This window comes from Phoenix dactylifera, chromosome 2 (assembly GCF_051530095.1).
Source record: "Phoenix dactylifera cultivar Ajwa chromosome 2, Ajwa_hap1_PhDact_Kaust_v1.1, whole genome shotgun sequence".
In the NCBI taxonomy this organism is placed as follows: Eukaryota; Viridiplantae; Streptophyta; class Magnoliopsida; order Arecales; family Arecaceae; genus Phoenix; species Phoenix dactylifera.
Genome location: NC_143191.1, coordinates 37396594 through 37418892, shown reverse-complemented (window position 1 = coordinate 37418892; position 22299 = coordinate 37396594). Strand labels below are relative to the sequence as shown.

General features: G+C 37.7%; 1 protein-coding gene and 1 long non-coding RNA gene across 2 annotated transcripts; both read left to right on the top strand.

The window, feature by feature from the left end:
• Positions 1 to 4261: 4261 nt before the first annotated feature.
• LOC103701438 (protein DAY-LENGTH-DEPENDENT DELAYED-GREENING 1, chloroplastic) lies at positions 4262 to 19778 on the top strand. Its single transcript, XM_089928962.1, is given in 9 exon segments — positions 4262 to 4620; positions 4623 to 5011; positions 7717 to 7802; positions 10559 to 10729; positions 12490 to 12604; positions 14788 to 14885; positions 15447 to 15582; positions 18336 to 18469; positions 19502 to 19778. Coding segments are annotated over 8 exon segments (1272 nt in total). The 5' UTR covers positions 4262 to 4412; the 3' UTR covers positions 18405 to 18469; positions 19502 to 19778.
• A 329-nt stretch (positions 19779 to 20107) lies between these two features.
• LOC149768301 (uncharacterized) lies at positions 20108 to 21021 on the top strand. Its single transcript, XR_016399309.1, has 3 exons — positions 20108 to 20246; positions 20757 to 20827; positions 20935 to 21021. It is a non-coding gene; the product is annotated as an uncharacterized LOC149768301 (long non-coding RNA).
• The last annotated feature ends 1278 nt before the right edge of the window (positions 21022 to 22299 follow it).

Below are 22299 nucleotides of genomic sequence, written 5' to 3'. Positions count from 1 at the left end.
ATTCTATTTCTAGTGGCAAATCAAAATTCAATAAAAAGAACACTCATTGCATCTCTTCAATCATACTTATATTTTCAAATATGATCAATAATTTATTTACAAAGCTATTTCCTCGAGAAGATTAGCCCTTTTTTTTTGTTTTAATATAAAAGGGTCATAGCCCATTTACGAGCAATAAAAGCAAATACCTAGAGCATTAGCAAAACAACAAAAGATCAAAATAAAAATTATGCATAGGCCTTTTATAAATAGTTTCTGTAAACTCTAGTTTTCTAAGAAAGATCGGATAGCTTTGTCTCCCACTTCATCAAAAAAAAAAATTATGCATAGACTTGGTTGATGTTAAATGATAATAATGGTGTTAGTTAGGTCATTACTATTTTTTCTTTCAATGTTCTACATCAGAATAAAAACATTTCGACGTTTTCACAGGGAGACTGCTATTGTTTAATTCTAGATGAAAAAAAATGTGATATAGAATTCTTCGTAGATCTGTACATGGATCCTTAATTTTCTCCATTGACATTCAAATAATCTATAATTAACTTTAGCTTAGGCTTGTAATCATTTCTGTTAGAAAATATAAAATATATAAATAAATCTACTTCATTCTATCAGCTTAAGCTTTTGAGACAAGTGGTGATTTCAATATGGTATCAGAGCATTTTACATGTTGGGCTCGTCCATTAAGAAAAATCCAACCCACATATGAGGAGGAGTGTTAGAAAATATAAAATATATAAATAAATCTACTTCATCCTATCAGTTTAAGCGTTTGGAATAAGTGGTGATTTCAACAATTCCCATAGCATTCATTTGAAGGTTATTGGCTTAATATTCAAATATTTTTAAGTCACTGGCTAAAAAAATCAAAAGCCGTTTATAGTTTATAGGCAAGTGGAGTTGATATAATAACTAATAAACTTCAAGCATGACAACCGTAGTTTGCATGGTTAGAACTTAGAACATGATAGGTGTCATTCGTTTAAAGAAAATCATGCAAGGAAAGTTAGCTAGTTGAAATAACTATAAATAAAAGTTATGCTTAAAAATAGCTGTTAAGGAAAGTTTTGCATGGAGTCGAACTAAAAGTCAAGCTTGAAGTATAATAGATTCTTTGACATAAATGTATTTTGGAGGTTGACAAAGATTGCTAGAATATTAATATACACACTTTCGGAAAAAGTCTAAAGTCTCTCTCTCTCTCTCTCACACACACACACAGGCGGTTAAATACTCTTACTATCTGAACCTTCTTAGGGGGTTGATAGTTTGTAAACTTTTTGCTTCTTAGTCTCGTGGTAATTTGTAGCTACATTCTTTTATTTCTTAAGAAAGGCTTTAATCTAATCCTTAAATATTTTAAAATTGGTATAATAATTATATTGAACATAAAGTTACACGCATTCCAAAAAGTTGCCGCTTTTGTTGAGATGCCAAGAAGGTATTCTAATAGAATCAATTGTTCTCTAATTCTACTCAATCTTTTAGCAATGCCAGAATCTTGGTTTCTAAAGTCTATTAGAAAAACAACATATCAGGTATTTTTTTCAACTACCGATAATATTTTTAAGATAAAAACAATAAGCAAAGGTGATCCTGTGTCTCTTTTGCCGCTTCCAAACACTTAAGAAAAATATTTTCTATACCCCGCGTCGACAAGCTTTTCATTTATGCATTCTAAGAGATAAATAAATTATACAAAACTCACAACATAGTTTATTTTAGATAAAAATTAATAAAGGAGTCTAGTATGCTCCTTTATGAATTTATGGACTATCCGATAATACCCAAATTGAGGGCGAAGCTGGCTTGATGCGTCATACATGACTACCTATAATGTCCAAATTGAGGAGTAAAAATCATATGGGATGGGCACTATAAAAAAAATATATGATAGGTTTTCTATTTTACCACCTTTTTTCTAGTATCCATCTTAAAGAAAAAATTTAAAAATTAAAAGGCTCCTCTTGCCAACGGAGTTGTAGGTCTCGTGCTTTCAAAAAAAAAAAAACACGGCATTCTCTTTCTTCTTAGTATTTAGAATATGCTTCTACCAGTACATATTACATGCCCAAGCTATACAAGCCAAACAAATTGATTATCTAGTAAGTTAATACATATATCTAGATAAATTTATATATAATTTCTAGAACATGATATTCGTCAGTACATAATATACGACCAAATGATACATATTTCGCAAAGTTGTCATGTAGTAACCAATACGTATCTCCACACAAATTGATACAGAGTTTTTGAAACATCATATTCATCAGTATATACTATATGGTTGGATGATACACTCTCAACAATTTTCTGATATATACTGCAAACTTCTTTGATACACACATAGCAGTAATCCAATACACACCTTTAGGTAAATCGATACATAATTTCTAGAACACAACCTTTATTAATATACACTACATAGCCATATGATGTACATCAAACAAATTAGTCATTTAGCAAGCCAATACACATTTTTTTAGTAAATTGATATATAGTTTCCAAAACATGATATTTACAGTACCAATACACAGTACATAGCTATCTAACTTCGTTTAATTTGCTAAATATATATCACCTGACCGTGTACCGTGTACTAATAAACATCGTGTTCTGAAAAATGTTTATCGATTTATCTAGAGATGTATATTGATCTGCTAAATAATTAATTTATTTAGTGTATATTATCAAGTCATGTAGTATGTACCCATAAAAAAAAATATTCTGAAAATGAAGAAGAAAAAGGATACGGTATTTTTTTTTTAAATTATAGAACTAATAACTTTGTTAGTAGGATGAGTCTTTAACTTTTAGATTTCTTTTTTAAAATAGATATTAAAGAAAATACAGCAAAGTATAATGCCCATCTTTTTTTTCCTCCGGTGCCTGCTATATATAATTTTTATTAACAAAAATATAGCAAAGTATAATACCTGCCCTATCTTTTTTCTTTAGTATCTGTCCCATGTTCCAAATTGAGGGCCAAATTGGGCTGATGCATTGAATGACTACTTTGGGGCTTCAATATCTATATTTGAACTCGGCGATCGGGGAAGAAACTCCAATCCGTGACCGTTGGATACACAAATCCATCATTCTTCAACCGGTTTTGTCCACGGCCCGCGTGAATCGGCTATCCTCGACTGCGGTGACGTTGGCAGAAGCCTGAAGCCAAGCCCGCTGCCGTTACATTATCTATCCCCTCCCGCCCTCCCTCGTCCGTCTGTTCCACGCTCTGCGAGAGCTCCAAGGAAAGAGGCAGAGAGCGAGAGAAATGGAGGAATCAAAGAAGAGTCTTAGATGAGGCAAGAGAACCCAAACCCCGCGTTCCCTTCTCTTTTATCTATCTCCTCGTCCATGTCCTTGTTTTCACGGCTTTTTCTAGGGTTACATGGAGTATAGAGGTCCCCACCGTTGGAGGAAAAATGGATTGCCCAAAATACATGGGTACATCGCCGGCACATGATGACGAGTACAGCGGTAGCAACCCTCAAGACGTCCGACCTCAAGACGTCCGACCTCGAGGCACCCGACCTCGAGGCGCCCGACCTCAGCATGCCCAACCTCAGAGCTCGCGGCTTTGCGGCCTTGATCTCGGCTAAGCTGAGCCCAATCAACCTCAAGTCCGAAGAAGACTCAATCAAAAGATGAAGCATACCCCTCCACTCCATCGAAAATCAAGCCCCTCTCCTCCTCATCCGGGATCCAATCACGCGATCTCCGCCTGAGCGACTGTCGCACGATCTCAACAAACCTCCAGCCAGCCCAAAATTTCAGACCATCTACGGCAACTCGTTGACTCACACGATCGCATCTAGTCATCCACGGCAACTCATTAATTCACACGATCACGTCCAATTATTACGATAACTCATTAATTTGCACAGTCACATCACAGGTCCTGACACTCCTATAAAAAGAGAAACTTCTTCTTCTAAAAGAGAGAACTTTACATACAATCTCTCTCTTTCTCCACAAAAACCTCCTCTGACTTAAGCATCGGAGGGCCGACGCCAGAAATCCCGGCCGCCGGCTTCTTGCAGATCCTCCGGAGAAGGCGGTCCGCCGACGCACCACCTGCCGAAGCTCCTCCTCCTCAGCCCGCGGTCCAATTTCCAGCAGCACCCACGTTACTCTCCCTGAAGGGACAGGATCCTCCGCTTGTTCTTTGATGGCTTCTTGATGGGGTTAGGGTTCAAGATCAGCTGTTTTTTTTTTTTTTTTTTTTTTTTGGACTTAAAGGATTTCTGACGAGCAATCCGATTTCCCCCTCGAGTTTTGGATTGCAGCAACTGCGCTCTTTGGAGATTCTTGCAGTGGAGTTCACCGGTGCCGAGTTCTAGCATGCGAATACTCTAGGAGTCTGGAAAGACTGAAAATGTGGCGTTTCGTTCAGGATTTTGATGAGCACTTCAATGGTTTTGTGCCACGGGAGTGGTATCTGTTTCAAAAGGGGTGGACTTCGCCGGAAATCTTTTGTCTGTGACATGGTTGCCTTTGCTCCTGAGAGAAACCATGTTCTCCGCTTGGTTCCTTGTGCGAAACATGAACACACTAGGAAGAGAACCTGGTGGCAGAAGTTCTTTTCGGATGATGGTGATGGCAGTTGGTTTGCTGGAGCGCGGAGGATGTGCTTGGTGATGCTTATGGCTCCGATGGAGATGATGGGGAAGAAGAGATGTCAGAGGATGAAAAGTTTGAAGCGTGGAAGAGGAGAGCTGAGGCGATATCTGAGCTGCGTGAAGCACAAGGAGATGCAAGGAATGCAGAGGGACGGGCATCGGAAGTTTGGCTCGGGGGAAATGGGGCATCCAATCTAAATACATCATCTACGGATCAAGAATGGGATGCAGGAGCAGAAACACTCAGCGAGGTATCTGATGATCCAAATGTGATAATGCGGGAGAATGGTCTTGTTAAGGCCAACAAAGATTCAGTGGGTGAAAGTGATGATGAGTTGTTGTTTGAGGACATGGTCTTCCAACATGCTTCAACAAGCTCGGTACGTAGATAAGCCATCTGAACCATGACACCTGCATTGAATTTCATTAGCACTTACTCTTAGATTAAACAGTTCTCCTCAGGTGATATTTTAATGCCCAAATAATTTAAATGGTTCCCCACATATGGGTGCTGCACTATCTTGAAGTCCTCTTTTTTGTTAGTTGAGAGGAGAAGTTAGAAATTAAGCAGGTAGAATTAGAGGGACAGATGAGTTTGCAACCATAAGATTTTTGAGATTTCATAAATCACCTTTTGAATGGATTGCGAATTTCTGTATACCAATGTGGTTGTAGACTCCCAGCTCCCACTAATTAATTATATAAACCTGATTTACCATTCTCAGATTCATTGCCCATTGATATATGATTTATTCCACACATATCTTACTCGGGCATCCAAAAGCCCCGTCTATCCACTTCATAGACTTTTCTTGATTTGTTATGCTTGAGCTGCCATTCTACAAATTATCATGGTTGTTACAAAATATTCATCTTTAAATAGGGGGATGTTACTATATCATGTTAGCATGCGAACTAGTTAACTTCTTTTTGGGACTTTGAAAGGCTATCTTAGTTCTTTGGCAGCAATGGACTCATAATGTCTGTCTGAGCCTAATTAGCTTTTTTGCTTAACTCAAGCACCTATTGGCAACCTCATCCCTTCAACTGGTTTGATTTGATTTATTGTATATGGTTCATAAAGGATGCGTGTAGCCATTAAATCATTCATATTTTCATGGGATGGAATTCAAACAGCAAATTACATCCTTATTGAACATCTGGATATAGTTGTTTCTTTTTTTGAAACTTGCAATGGTGAATTAGCGCTTGGCATTTCAAAATAAAGTTGCGTCTATTTTAGATGATGCAGATTAGTGTAAAGGAGTTCATTTACTTTGTTGGTCAAGTTTGGTGTTTGCAGATGTCCTGCTTTGCATGAATTCTGGTCTTTGTCACTGCATGCACGAGTCTCAGCCTGCTACGATAAGCTGATACATGGTACTCTTTAGACTCATTGGGCATGCTTACACTCCCCTTCAATGTAAAGGTACATCAGTATGTCTGCCTGTGCTTGGGTTTTGCCATGTATGTCCAAACTTATATATGAAAGGGCCAGAGACATGCATTAATGACATGTCTGGGCTCTTACATATCTGAGTAGGTTCGCTGGAATATCTAGATATCTGAGCAGCTTGCTAGGGGCCCTCATAGTTGGAGCAAGTTTGCCCATTGGTCCCTGAAAGCGCAAATAGGTGGATGACTCGAGAATTTTAAATAACAAATATGATTTTCTGGTTAATGTAAGGACTGCTACATTGGTAGCTGAAATCCAAGCCTGCCTACAATGATAGATTCCTAGATATCTATCAGGCTCAGCCATTGCTTAACTGGGGGCATCTAGATATTGCCTCAGCACCATTGTTGTGATCAGTTGGCTGTGAGAACTGAGTGCAACTGTGCCTAGAGTGCAGTAACATGGATAAAAATATCAAAGACTTGTTCTCTACATAGATGCGCAGAAGATAGAAACCTAAGAAGGAAAATAATGTGGGATAGCACAAGGTCTTTTAGATGCTTATAGCTGAACCTTTGGTTTGCATTTCAGGTTTGGACCAGAATTTTGAAAGAAGTCAATCAAGAGAGCTAATTTTTCTGCGAATCCAGTTCATGGTTGTCTATTGTTTTTGTTCTAGGCTTTAAATGGGATTTGAAACTACTATTCGAGAAAAAGAAGAGGGGAACGGGGATTGTAGGTCTCCTGCAATTAATTGCAATAAACTAGATTTAGATTTTAGGAAAGAAGAAGAATAAGAAAACCTTAAAGAACTAAGAGAAAAATCCAAGAACAGAAAAAATAAAGAAGAGGTATCTGGTGGCCTCAGGTCACTGTGAACCTTGGCCTTACATCCAAGGTTGCAAGCCACATGCTTATTATATGGCACCACACAGGAGAAAAGAAACTAAGAAGCTGATTTAATTTCTGCATACGACATTAACAAGCGACCATCTCCTTTACAAACTTCAAACCTATTCTTAACCTTTTAGCTTAGCTAAGTTCTTTGTGTAACAAATACAACCAAAATTTCAAAAATTCTAAAGTTCAGATTTCCATAGAATCTGAAATTTAAATATATCAATAATCTTTCGAAACATGTTGTTAATGATTTTAGACATTCCTAATCCTAACCTTACTATACCTAATGTAAGGCTTGAATTCACTAATCCTATTCAAAACAAAACTTCTAAACCACTCCTAAAAGAAGAAATAATCCTAAAGTTTAACGTGGAAATTACATTAAAATCAAAAATTATGTAATTTTTTTCCTAAGCTAATGCGGACTACAGTAAGAAAGACGAAATAAGAAGCATTGCTTCTTTGTTGAAATAAAACCTGTAGAATACTGGCAAAAAAAGATGCAGACCACGCACATGCATCCATACACTATGTCTCGTTTGACACTTAATAATCATTTACTTATAACATAATTTATTAATTGGTTTCCTACCAAGAACTGTATGCATATTGTGCATTTTTCTTTAAATGAGAACAATTGCTACTTCAAAGACCGATATTTTTATCAAATTGCCATTTGGTTTGTTGTTGGACTAATTCTTCCTTCTATATATTATGCATATGAGTAGATTATTGATATGCCCATACAATTGTTGCAGTTATTCACTGATTGAAATAAACTTTTTTCAGGCAAAATTTATTGTTTTGTTGATCCTTGTTCCATGGGCATTAGACTTTCTGGTGCACGACTATGTTCTCATGCCATTTTTGGACAGGTAATCGTTTACTTATTTCTTATGACTTAAATGTACCTACTTACACTATCCTCATGTTCTTGCTGAATCTTCACAACATTGTAAATTATTAAGAAACGGAAAAACATTAAAACATAAAATCTAGAATCTATGATATGATCCATTTTCACAATCTTGTGTGGTATTAGATATCCTAAAAGTTTAAAAGGACAACATTGTTCAGAACTGTGATAGAATCATTGCCACCATTCCTGAAGTGATGTTAGAAAGCACACACTGATGACATTCTAAGGTGCTATGCTCGTGAGGATGGTGCTTTTCAACATTATTGAACTGGGGATAACAAGTATGACCCTTACATGATGCTTGTAGGATATCAACAAAACCATTTATCAGACTGAGAATTATCTGCTTTTTCATGGACCCATTGAGGACCCATTTATAATCGCCAACATAGAAATGCTGGATGGTGGTTTTTATTCATGATCATTGCTTCCCTAGAATTCTTTCTTAGAAAATGATCTGATAATTGTTTGCATGGTTATCTGTTAGTCATACGAGACTCTAATGATTTTACAAGTTCTCTATTAGGAAAATAGAGCACAAGGGTAATACATGGTGCATTAGTAAAAAAATGTATTATGATGTTCGCCGAGTCCAATACGAGTAGTTAAAATGAGGTAAAATGATAAGTTTCCGTATTTTGATAATGAAAGATAAGGAATTAATTTTTCCTTTCTTCATTCTCAAGAAAAAAGAAGTGAAATTCTGAAAGGCAAACTAAAGGACAACAAATAGATATATTGAGAAAATATTCAAAAAGATTGGTCTTTAAAAGAACCCATGGTATGCCATACCGTACCAAACCGGATGGTACCGGGCATACCGTACTGCACCGGTTCGGAACCGGTATCAGTACCGCTAGCGTATCGACACTTGGTACGTCAAAAGAACCGCGTACCGTACCGTACCAAGACGGCGAACCTTGAAAGAACCTACTATACAATATTAGCATCATTCATATCCAAATTTCTTGTCCGCTTATCAGTTACTAAGAGATCTTGTCAAGAACCTACATCTTTCACTCTTGCCGATTGATCTTCTGATTACATTCCTTAAAGAAATCAAATGCTCAAATGTAAGATGCTGAGTTCAACCATGCAATTGCCTCTCGGTGGTATTAGATAGCTGGGAAAAATTGGGTCTCCCTTTTAGTAGTTTTTGCGCCTTCAAGGATGATGTTCATCACCAGAGAGCCTCCACCACCTAGCTTCCTCAAGATCAACTCCGGTGGCAGCGTATTGGATGGTGGTGCTAATGGTGGGGTGGGGTTCGTTTTTCTAACCCTAGCTCAAACTTAGTGGCAATTGGAGGATGTCATCTTTATGATTCCATGGTCCCTTTGGCAGAGCTGAGAGGGGCCTGGGAAGGATTTGCATTTGCCATCATGGTCCTCAAGGCACCCAACATTGTGTTAGAAGGAGATTCCGAGGTAGTAATTAATTAGTTATCTAGTCCGGTTGATATGGGTGATACTTCTCATCCTATTTTGGTGGATTTGAGGGAGATGATTTCTACGTTGGTAGCATTTGAAGCTTTTCATAATTATAGAAAAGCTAATAGCGCCGCAAATTGGATACTTCACATGTTGCCCATCATTCTGGATCGATGCTTTGGAGATATAGTGCATCCATGCCTCTTCAGCTTCGCAACATTTTGTATACCGATGCTAATGCATGTATCTATAAGGGCTATGTAATTTAGTCGTCTTACTAGAAAAGAAATTTCTACAAAATATTAGAAACAGAGGAGGCGCTGCTTTCCCTGTCAATGGAAGTTCTCGCCAATATGTGAGCTGCAAATTGATTTTTGAAGGAGCATTCCATGTATCTCTAATTCTATTCAACATGACTCACTAAAAAAGAAAAGAAAATGAAGATTAAATAAGGGTAGTTCTGGTATGATGAGGGATGGGGTGACCTTCCAGGCCAAGTATGTATTCAGAGAAGCCAATGGGGCGGCCGACTAGGTGGTTGCCTACGTGGCCCACCACTCAGGGTACACCCTGTGGTCAGAGGAGGGGGAGCTGTCACTGGCACTCCGCGAGCTAGTGTATTTTGATTTTATTGGGTGTATTCGTACATGCACTGTATGAAGAACCCGCCTAAGCAAAAAAAAAAAATAAAATAAGGGTAGTTAAATCTCAAAGTTTATCGATGCTGATATATCTTGTAAGCTGATGCGTAGGAAATTCCAAAAAAGCTTTATGCATGTCTCTCTGTTCTCACATTCTAATCTGCTCTGTTATCTACCAGAGTTGCAATTATAATGTCATGGCTCTGTTATAGCTATTTTCTCATCACACATTTGTAATCATGTCTCCATCATGGTGCAATTGTTATGTCATAGCATCTTATATGTAAGCCGGTCCACATTTTGATTTAAGTGAACATAAACTTACTCCTTGATCTTTTCGTTTTTACGAAAAAATAAGAAAATCTTTGCTCTCTTTTAGGAAAAACAGAAGAAAGTGAAATACTTGTCCAATTGTTAATTGGTGCAGCATTTCACTATGAATAGACTGCGATTTCTTTACCTTGTTCCCAAGATAGTACCTGAATTTCTATGAGCATGGTCAGCTTACGAGGATAATGTGATTGATGAACTTCTCCTTAATGCTGCAATTGGTTGATTGCATTTGGTCCATTGACAATGATGTAGATATGACCGCTGCTTTTGTTATGAGCTTTCAGATACCAATCTTTTATGTACAATAGGTATGTGAAGACTGTACTGCTTGCTGCTGAGTTGCTTGATGTACGAAGACATCAAAAACTTGAGATGAAAACTATTAAAGTAGAGAATGCAAGATTGTGCTTAGAAGTAGAGATTGGTAATTCTCCTCGACTTTCTGATGAAGAAGTCTGGTTGGAGTTGCGGCGCAAGGCGTAAGTTCCATCTTTTTTTTTTCTTTGTTCAGCTTGTCTATCATAATTTTAACATATTTCTATGTGTGCAAGCATGTGCATGAGTGCATATATGTTCCTCTATATTATGTCCTTACTCCCACCTTTGTTGTTAAAAGAATTACGTATAAGTCGTATTACTTTGCATCAGAAAATCACTCTTCTTGTATTCATGATGGCTTTTGCTCTTTCTTTAATTGCATAAAATTTGGATTCTTGGAATGTGTAGTCTTACAGAGTGAAAGATTTGGAGTTGGTCATATTAAGGAAATGTGAACATTTGAGTGAATGGCAATAGCATTACAGAAGCAAATAAACCTGCTCATTACCAAAAGGATATTTCTACTTTTTCGTCATTGAAGCATATGATATATAATCTAGAGTTAGTAGAAAAACTGTTGTGCTTGGCTCAACTTTTTTCTCAGAAATAATCGATAGGCAATATTATACACCTTATGGCTCTTCTATTCTTAACAAGCTCATTGTATGTCTCACCTTGAGTTGAGGGTAATTTGAGAAAGTAGTAGCCTATGGGTGATTTTGCGTGTGAGGGTGTGCATTTCAAGTTGATATTGGACCTGACTTGGTTATTGTTTACCTTTGTCTGCATACAGTAGGACTTGGTCATTTTGCCTTTGTTTGCACAGTAGGACTTGGATAGAACTATGGATGGCGGAATCGGTGCTTGCAGGTGTGCCGGCTGGTGCTCATTACAGTATGGCACCGATATGTGCTGTATCGAATTGTAGCGTACCAGAACCACGAGAAGGGAGAGTGAGGGCCCAGAGAGGAAGGGGGAGAGAGGGGAGAGGAAGGAGAGGGAGGGAGAGAGAGATCGGGGACTCATCTGTGAAGAAATCGGGGCCATCGTCCAGCTCCAGGCTCGAATTAGAGAGGCAAGGGTTTCGGGTCCATGCGGAAAAGGGAGGGGGGAGGGAGAGAGTGAGTGAGAGAGAGAGGCTAGAGGAGGCAAAGGGACCGAAAGAGCTTTTGAAGGGACATGGAGTCATGAAGAGGCTTCGATTCGGGGAGGGGGGGGGTGGAGGAGGAGGCAAAGGGGTTGTAGGAGTTTCTGAAACGGACAACGAGTCACAGAGAGGCTTCGATTCAAATGTGGGGCAGAGAGAGGGAGGGGAGTGGAGGAGGAGGTAAGGGAGTCGGAGGAGACAAACCCTTTAGAAGGATGTGAAGTCGTGAAGTCATGGAGGCTTTGATTCGATTGTTATTTCAGCGAACGGGGGGGGGGGGGGGGTGATTGAACGTTTCAAAAAAGAGGCTCGGAACTGTGTTGGTAATCGATCAGTCCAGTTTGGTATCCCGAACAAGCTAGTTTGGCACAATTGGTATCCCGAACTAGCCGGTTTGGCATGGTTTAGTATCCCAAACTAGCCAGTTTAGCGATCTATGGTTAGAACCTTGCAAACTATGTTTGGGACCCAACCCAGCTATAGATTTCCAAACCTGACCTGCCCTAGGTTGTTCCTCTTTATTATGTCATATGTGTTCTAACTTAGTGCAGTGTGTCAAAACCATTATAAAGGTTGTGGACTATAACAGTTACTCTAAATTTGGTTTAAATGTCATTTGATATTCTACGATGTTAAAGCTTCCATGATTAACTCCTTCATGGATTATTCTAAAATATTTAAAATGACTTAGAAGATGGTTTTAGACAAGTTACAAAACAAAATTCTTTCCAAATCTACTATAATCTTGGTGCTTCTATTGTGCTGCTTTATCAGGATAGAATTAAGAGATGAATGGAGATTGGAGAACCGGAAAACATTTGCAAATATCTGGTCAGATATGGTGTATGGGATTGCATTATTTATTCTTATCTATTTTAATAAGTGCAAAGTGAGTTTGCTATCTAATACCTTACTAATCTATTCTTTATTTGCTTTCAGAAAATTGGTATATTCTATTATATCAATAATTTGCATTCATTGTATTTGAATTTTTATGGTCTTTAGATGATCCTATCTTATTCTTGCTTTAAATATTTAATACAATCTCATATTATAAGAAGATATTTCTTAACAAATGTTTTCTTATTGGTTTTAGGGTTTCAGTAGTTTACATGTGGATGCAAAACCTATGATGGGTTTATCCTTGTTTCTCATTATTTGACTTGGGATCACATATTTTATTAACACTTGTACCTTTTTTATAATAACTAAATCATTCTAATTGATGGAAGAATTCTTCTCTTATGGTGGAAAAATTGACAAAATGATGAAGAGAATCAAGTAATAGCTTTGGATGGGAAATATGGAATTATTGTGTTAAACTATGTTGCTTTGCCTAATCTTTCTGTTATGACAAATAAGTATTTAATGAATCCTTTGGCAGAAGCAACTAGAATCAGGTACCAGAACAGTGCAAATTTTGTCCTGCAAAAATTTCTAATCTTATATATGATAATATATGGAGTGATGGACAAGTAAGGATCTGAGACCTAAAATTACAGATGATGTGTTCTGTGCACAGTTCAGGTCTTGACACTCTAAGCATTATGTGTTTTCTCTATGTCATGATGCTGTTGACTGCATCCTGCTACCAAAGTAAAGTAAGGTGGTAAAACTTGACATACCTTTTTAAATGCATTTTTTGTTTCGCATGTATCACTAAATGACTGTTTATTGCACCAATCATGGGTACCCTGTTAAGTTCATCACTACATGATCTTCATGTATTTGATACATGATCTCTTGTGGATGCGATAAGATAATTGCAACTACAACCTCTATGTATTCTTTGAATTCCTCACACTCAGATGCTCGATGATTGTCATGGAACTGCGGACTGTAGAGATCCTCATTGTCTATGCGATCCTCATTATCGATCTTCATTGTCCATTGTGTTGAGTAGCCCTCTTCTATGTCTTGATTGACAATGAAAGAAATTTGCAATTCCCATTTTATTTGGGGTTTTTATTGGGAAAGACATTTTCTATGATGCAATCATCATGTTAAATTTTGCTTCTTTTTGTCAAATCTCACCCTCCTCCTTCTCTCCGTGTGTGCATGTGCGCACGCAAACGTGTTCATGTGCATCATATCAAGCCCAGAATTTGTGCATGCTATTCTGTTGGTTCATGCTTGCTAATTTTTCTGCATGTGATGCCAAGTAACATGGGTCAAGTATCACATCATGTGTAGGAGTGATTTGCATGCAGGAAATATAGATTAACAGATAGGAAGAGTTAGAAAAACATTTTTGATGGAATTCATCATAAAATGATGATAACCAATAACCATGTTCATGAACTTTAATAACTCCACTTACTAACATATGAAGAAACTGGAACACAATTTATATCATAACTCCTGAAATTGAAATGGACCCTGCAGAAGGGGATTTTATAATGGATATCTGAATTATGTAAACTTCATGAACTCAAATTTGAAAAGACAACCAAAATATATAGTGCAAGTTGAGAACCTGGTAGAGTATAGAATTCAGTTATACATCCAAACTTATTGGAATGACAAACATTATGCACATGAAATCAGTATTCAAGTAAAGATAGTGGCTGAATCTAAAACTTTTGATCTGAATTGAACTTGACACCCTGATTGGTTGACAACCTTATGTCTTTGGCCAACAACTATCGAGCTGAGGTCACAGCAAGCTAACCCCACCCTTGCTTCAGTAATTGATCATTGGTTACTGGTATGTTGGATAACTTTGCTCGATTTTCGTGCTCTTGTAACTAGGTATAGATTAACTATAAATTTTAAACGATAATTTCTTGAGGTTACAGTGCTCTTGTAACTGGTTGGGTACATTGACTATAAGTTGTAAAAGATAATTTCTCCAGGTTCCCATGCCTTATGCCAATAGAGTTCACAATCTTCTTGATGGCAACTTTGTATGCCTATTTTTATATGGTAATGCAAGAGTTTGCAAGTAATTGTCTTAGATGCATATTTTGTGTTGACTGCTTTTTGTGTCCAAGAATCATCCTCTTCTCTAATGATACCTCAGACACTGGGAGGGCATTTCTTGTTATTCTAGTTTGCAAGTAATTGTCTTAGGTTGCATTGCTGAAGTTTACAGGATATAAGTTATTAAATGATACCTCAGACACTGGGAGGGCATTTCTTGTTATTCTAGTTACAGATATTTTCTTGGGGTAAGATATTTCAATTATCTGTACTATCTTAAATTTCACTTTTTTACATATGATTGGAAATAGAATAATGCACGTTTTGTTGCTATTGTTTTTTGTATGCTTGGAAATGATGAGACTTGTGCACCAAGAATCATCCTCTTCTCTAATGATGAGTCTGCTATCACATTCATGGTTTTTAAAAAAAACCCTGATAAGCTAGAATTGGAAATGAAAAGTAACTTTATATGTTGAAATTTTATCCCATAGATGATATCCATTAGAGATTATTTGTTATTTGATTCTTTTGTCTTCTATTTAAATACATTTATTGATTATAGAAGTTTTCTTCTATTTATGCAAGATTGCAAATTGATTGACTACTTTGGGACTTGTTACTCTGGTGTGGATTTGGTTGTTTTTCTTATTCAAATGCTACAGTCTATTTACATATTTTGCATAATGCACATTTAACTATTTATGGAAATTTCTTGGTGCAAGGTGCAAACCATGCTAACTGATAATAAGAATCTCATAGTTAATATGTCATATATTTGAGATGCTCATCATTTTATTGAAGTGCAGGTATCATTCTGAATCAGGCTGGCAGGCTTTGATAGAAATAATTCTTGAACATTATGGGCTTGAAGTTGACCAAGCTGCAATAACTATTTTTATCTGCTCCTTTCCGGTAGCTGTTGATGCTTGTGTGAAGCTTTGGGTAGGTCGCAGTGTCTATATTTTTCATACTTTTCTCTAACAGAAATGAAATTATATCATACTGTAAAGGCAATTGTTACGCCAAAACCTAAAGGATGTTAGTCCTACAGGTAACTTGCTGGACAAAAGAAATAAAATCCATCAAAGGGAGATAAAAGACTCTATAGAGAGGATACACAATGCAATGATTTTCCCTCATTGAACAGGATGCTGAAGTGATGCAAATTGCAATGCATGAAACTTACAATTTATATCCTCGAAATTGTTTACCGTATCACATTAGGGTGATTCTCCACATAGTTAAACTTTGGACAGCATCCAACATTCCACCTTCTCAATTGAAGAGAGGGACTTGCCTAAGACACTGAAATTGGATGTTTAGGTGTACATATAATGAAGCATGAGATGCAGAACATCTTTTCTAAAAGAACAGGCACCTGTTGTCACAGCTGAGCCCCTTGTCAAGATTTGCCGCAACTAACTTGTAAAGCTTGAACATCCAAAAGGAATAAATAGGTTCAGTATTCTCTTATTCAATGCGTACAGTTTCTTATATTCAGTTGTTCTAATCCCTGCATGATTCAATTAGAGTTTCGCCTTAATTTTCTTATTATCTGCATTCCTTTTAATAGTTTGTCAACCCTTGATCATCCAATGATCACTCCTGTATTAAGCATCAAGGCTCTATATACTTGTCTCTTACTACAAATTCCCTGTCATTAGTCTTTCAAGAATCAGACTGTGGTCTTACTCTCAGCCTTATATCCATGGTGTACCTCAACAGAAGCACCAATTTCAGCAGTATCTTTTTGTAACTGCATAGACATTAGAAATCCTCTACCAATTTTCTCATCTTTTCCCTGATAGCAACTTTATTTAATAGTCCTTTTTGCAAGGCCTCAAAATTATGTTTTTTTTTTTTTTCTGTGCTAGCAGGCAAGTGTTTAGCCATAAGAATTATATGTCTCCTTTAACACATCCTACTTCTCTTTTGAGTCATGTAGTGATTAAACTTTTACTTCTCCCTCCCATGCCACTCCTCAACAAGAAAGCTTTTTTATATACTTTAGGATTATCTAATACAAATGTCAGAGCACTGATTACTAACATATACCTTGGAAACTTGGAAGAATTCAACAATCTCAAGCAAGGTCTGTCGTACCAACCCATACCACCCTGTACTTGACTGCACCCTACTGTGCCAGTAAGGCACTGGTACAATACCGAGGTTTGGTTTTGCATACGAGCCGAACCAATCCATACAGATTTGAAACAAGCAAAATTGCTCCGCACAGCCTGGCACCGACCTATACCACCCGGTTTCTGGCAGTACCCGGTGTCAATATAGGATGTGTACCGTACGATACCAAGCCTACTATACCAAACCAGTAACGTGTTGGCATGGTTCCCCATATCGGTTTTGCAGATCTTGATCCCAAGAAACTTCCCCCAGAGTTCTTTCTCGCTTCCTCCATGCTAGGCATTCATCAAAACTCTCCTCCATGTGGAATATGAGATCTGCTCGTCTAATCTTAACTTAATTAGAAGAGTTCATTTGCTGGCCCTAAAAACTAACCTGCTCTCTCCAATTTTGTTTCAAGCAAATCAAATAATTAGACCTTAACTTATAAGTTGTCAAATGAATTTCGAAACTGTTCAACTTCAGTGGACTATTCTCATAAATCAAAAGTTTGTCTACATACACTGGTGTCGTTCAGTCTGATTTTTTTTTTTTGCCTTGCTCTTCTATTTGTGCCACAACTTGATCCTTGCCTTCATTGAAAGTCCCAAGTCCATATTGCAACCAAGAAATGTTATATAATAACCGTCAACTAATACAGAAAGCTAATAATTTGTAGCTTGCAGCAGCGTGAAGAAGGAATTCAGGTGTGAGAGTGGGGTAGCAGTTCTCTTGGTCACTCTGGGAAGCTAGAGTGCTAGGAAATGATCTGTAATATATAATTGAGCACCAGATCTGATGAGGTAATGAAAATATTGAAATTTTCTTCTCTTTTTTTCATGTTATACAGATGAAATATTCAGAAATCAGAACTTGATCTTGAAAGCATGCAGAAATAACAGAAGTTCCTTCGTGTGAGATGTTGCTGGAAGTATGACATAAGCAGGTATAGTAGCAGGAGAAGGATTCCTTAGGAGTTATATGCTTTATGTAGATGGTTTGGTTTACTACCGCTGACCTTATTCCCTAGTATCTTCTTTAGCCTTTCTTTGTCAAGCCTGTTCAATTCTCAAACTTTCCAAGAACAACAAAAAAGGAAAAAAAGAAAGAAAGAAATGATATTCACTGATTGCCTCCCTTCCCTCCCCCACCTGCTCAACAAAAATGCATTTGCAATCATCCAGTAAAAGGATCATTTAGAGGATTTCTCTTGGTATCTCTCATTACTCTTGCACAAAATTGTACAACTCCATATCATCAAGTTTTTGAAGTCCTAATTGCTCTCGTATTAAGTGAAAGTGCCAAAAACTCCTTGATATCAATAATTGTAACCACAATGCAATCTAGCTGGACATTTCTACTTTCACAACGGGATCCCCTTTTGTTATGATTTAAGTTTGTTAGTGACAAAATAATCCATCAAGGCTCTATGGTCAAAGACATGGTACTTTAAAATTCCTTGATACTGGTCTAGGGAGTCACTTTCTGACATTCCAGTGCTATCTGCAATATCATGATCAGTACGAGTCTTAATTATAATATTATTTATCCTCACAGTTTTCTTTGTTTTGCAGTTATTCAAATTCCTTCCAAAGCTGTCTCCAAATGTAACAAATATCTTACAGGAAATGAAGCGGCACTAGTGAAGCTTTTCATGGAACATTTTTCCTCATCTTGGGAATTACTGGATGGGGATCATGCTTCAATTGTATGATTATCTTTCCTTTGCACTTCTACTTTCTACTGCATAGGTTCTGCAAGGCTGATAAATGCAAAAAAATCATGCAACTGAGAAATCAAACTCAATCCAGATAAAACAGCCTATTGTCTTCATCACCATCAATTAACTTTCTATGGGTGTTTAGGAATAACTTAGCTTAAGGTAAAAGTAAGGTCAAGACTGTTTGGAGAAACATGTGTTATTATCTCATGCATTTTTTGGTTAAATAATTGATAGATAGTTTCTTTGTGTGTAAAAATGACATTGTATGCTCTTCCTATTATGAGCATATCAAGTTTATCCTAGCCTACCTATGTTTTAGAGTAAACGTTAGTAAATTCTTTTTCTCTTTCTGTTAAAGAACATCTTAAATCACTTTCGTGCCAATTATTTTAGCTTTTACTACCAATCAACACTTAATCCTTTTTGTATGTGCGTGTGCATGTATGCATATACATACGCATGCTCAACATCTCAGTAGATCACCGAGAGCGAACCTTAGGCTAGTTGGATTAAAATGAATTTTGTGGGTTTGCAGCATTAAGAAAAGTGAACACAGATCCAGTCATTGTAAAATATAAATGCCTCTCTCGCAAATTCTGTAGGTCTTGAAAGAGTTTCCTTGGCAAAGGGTAGATTTAGGTGTACCTGTGTTAAAATCACCACTTGTCCTAAAAGCTTAAGCTTATAGGATGAGGTAGATTTATCTATATATTTTATATTTTCTAACACTCTCACTCACATGTGGGCCGGACTTTTTTTTTTTTAATGGGCGAGCCCAACATGTGAAATTTTTAATAATGGGGTTAAAGAGTGCGGAGACAAGGTTCGAACTCAGGACCTCTGCTCTGATACCATGTTAAAATCACCACTTATCCTAAAAGCTTAAGCTTATAGGATGAGGTAGATTTATTTGTATATTTTATATTTTCTAACAACCTGTATCTTAGAATTCTTGATTATAATGTATTTTTTTACGGCGATAAACCCGTTCCCTTTGTGCTTGATTTGTGAGTGCAGGTCGCACCTTGAAGCCGCATTTGCCAAACACTGTACATGCTGCACCGGATTGAACCCTAAAGGCAGCGTCGCTCTGAAGTACTCAGTTCTGTAAAGTTCATGATTTTTTTTTTTCCAGCCCTCTTAGAAAACCTTCTTTTGTCCTTAAAATTCATTTCAACATTGTTAATCTTTTTAACCCAGTGGTTCAAAAAACTTTTGCCCTCATTGTTGCTAGTCAGAAGAAGAGCTTTTTGTCGACCGTAAACGAGATGAGCAACCCACCAGATTTGTGCCATTTGGGTCCTACATAAAGCCAATATCTTGGAAGTGATATGCGTGCGCCATGAGCTTCACTGGTGTCAATCTGCGACAGGGGAAACTCGCAAGAATCATGTCGAAGCGAGCACCAAACACTTGCACTCTCTCTCTTGCGTTGGTTCTTCGCTTTAGTAATTATCATCATTTAATGTACTGCATCCAACAGGCTACCTATTTCAGGAAGTTAAAGAAGTCACACTTCTAAAAAGAATAGATCTCATTACGCAGAAGAGCTGCAAAATTTGGAAAAGGTTTGTGAAAGCGATCTCATGTGAGATTTACGAGTACCACGTGATGCAGGGTCTGGACTCTAGAGGACCCATCTCTCTCGTTCTCTCTCTAGTCGCTTTCACAAGGCCCCATAACGGATTTCTTTCAGCCACCATCACGCCAAATCATGAAGCATGCATGGGCGGCGAAAGGCAAGATCGACCCTCTTTTTAAGGTAAAATCCAGGATATCCTCTCCTGATTGCTCCTAATAATCATAGACACCACATGCCTTTGCGTTTGTACAGTAAGCTAGTTAAAGGTTCCCCTACTTCTGTTTGGTAGCGACAGGGTCTTCTCGAAAGTGAAGACATCTCGGGCGAGGAGCTTCGCTTAAGATGAGCCCTTTTCAGCTTTTGCTTCTTGGTCCAAGCCTAATCCATTATCCCAGGAGTCGAACCATTTGAGTAGTATCCCATTTGCCCACCTTTTACTGTACTTCGAAGAGTCACATGCACGCTTGGCCTATACAGCTATGGCTTATTGAATAATTTAATTCTGGTCGTGTCATTTTTTTTTATTTTTTTTTTTTCTGGGGAGGTGGTTCATGTTATAATACCACAAAGCAGGTTTCTTGGGATAATTTATTTGCCACGAATTTAGCATACTCTGCGCTCATTTGAAATTAAGTAGGTACAAATCTCATGCAAAGAGTTACACATATGTGATCGACTCGTTCATTGCAGCTTTTGCCGGCAACTGGAATATGGCGTCGTACAAGTTGTCATTGAGGGAAGAAACGTAAATGCTACATGTGGTACGAGATTTTTGTGTCGCATTAGTATTTCTCATCTATTCGTTGTACATAAAGTAGGCTGGTACTCTCTTTATCCTTTTTTTTTTTTTTTTTTGGTTGAAAAATAGAAGAGGGGGGAGAGGAGAGACTAGCCCACCCGCGTAGCAGCTTCCACTGGGCCTTCTTTCTATCAGGAAATGTTCGATACAGGTCGCAGGTTTCGCATGTCTTCCCCGACCCGTGGGCTCACCCCACTGGGCTCATCGTCTTCATGTGTGGGTACGTCATCCCAGCGCCACCTTGGTATAAGTGGAAGGAAAGTATAACCGCCAACGAGCCATTCGGGTGTGGGGCATCCGGTCCTCTAATTTAATCAACGCCCGTATTTCGAATTCGGGCAACTTGGGCGGAATTATCGCCCTCTTATCATCAGGCTACTACTTTGGTGACTACTTTTCTTATCCTTATGGAGAAGCCTCATGTGTCTGATCTCTTTGTTTGAAGCCTGCCTCTCTGAGTATAATTTTTTGCAAGCTCCGGCTTATGCAAACGACCGTTATCCACTTTATGTCACCTTGAAGCAATATCAGTCAATATCTTCTTTTGCGTGCATTGTAGATAGTAGTTTATATAAGTAATCGCACGTGTTCTCCTATGATGCACTTACATGCTACATATTTTTATGTATAAACTATAAACATATTTTGTTGGAGGAAGTTGAGTCCTAAATTGAAAATAAAAATGAAAATGGGTGACTTCATTTCAGCCATTTGGTTAAAAATAATTTCATTCATACTCCGACTTCAAAAAAAAAAAAAAAAAAAAAGAAGAGAGGGTGGTGTGGTGTCTCAATCTTGTAAAATTTAATTCTAATTTTTTATTAGTATTTAATTTTTTTTTTCGATTCTGATTTCAATCACGAACCAAATATATGATCACTTCGATTTTCATTCCAGTCATCCTATATTTTCTCTTGCGGGCTCCCATGAAAGTTCTTGGACCTATTTATGCTAACTTGAAAATTTAACATTCAATCACTTTCGTGTGTTTGACAATTACTGCTGCAAATATATATCCGTCCTCTCGTATCTTTAACTTTTTCCGAGCATACAATGAGCTCTTCATATGGCATTACTTTATAACATAATTACATAGATAGCAGTACAAGTATGGATGGCGCGGCAAGAGCATTAGTTTCCCCTAGCGTTCAGAAACCAGAAAGGAAGGTGACATCCGATTCAGAGGTGGTAGAGACTTCGGCACCTCCTTGGTACTTAGTTAGGGGATGAACCCGGTTTTCAAAGTCTAGGGGAACGCCTAGGTGACATCCGATTCAGAGGCGGCAGAGATTTCGGCACCTCCTTGGTACTTAGTTAGGGGAGGAACCCGGTTTTCAAAAGGTAGGGGAACGGCTAGGTGACATCCGATTCAGAGGTGGTCCTTAGTACTTCGTTAGGGGATGAACCCGGTTTTCAACGTTACGGGGAACGTTT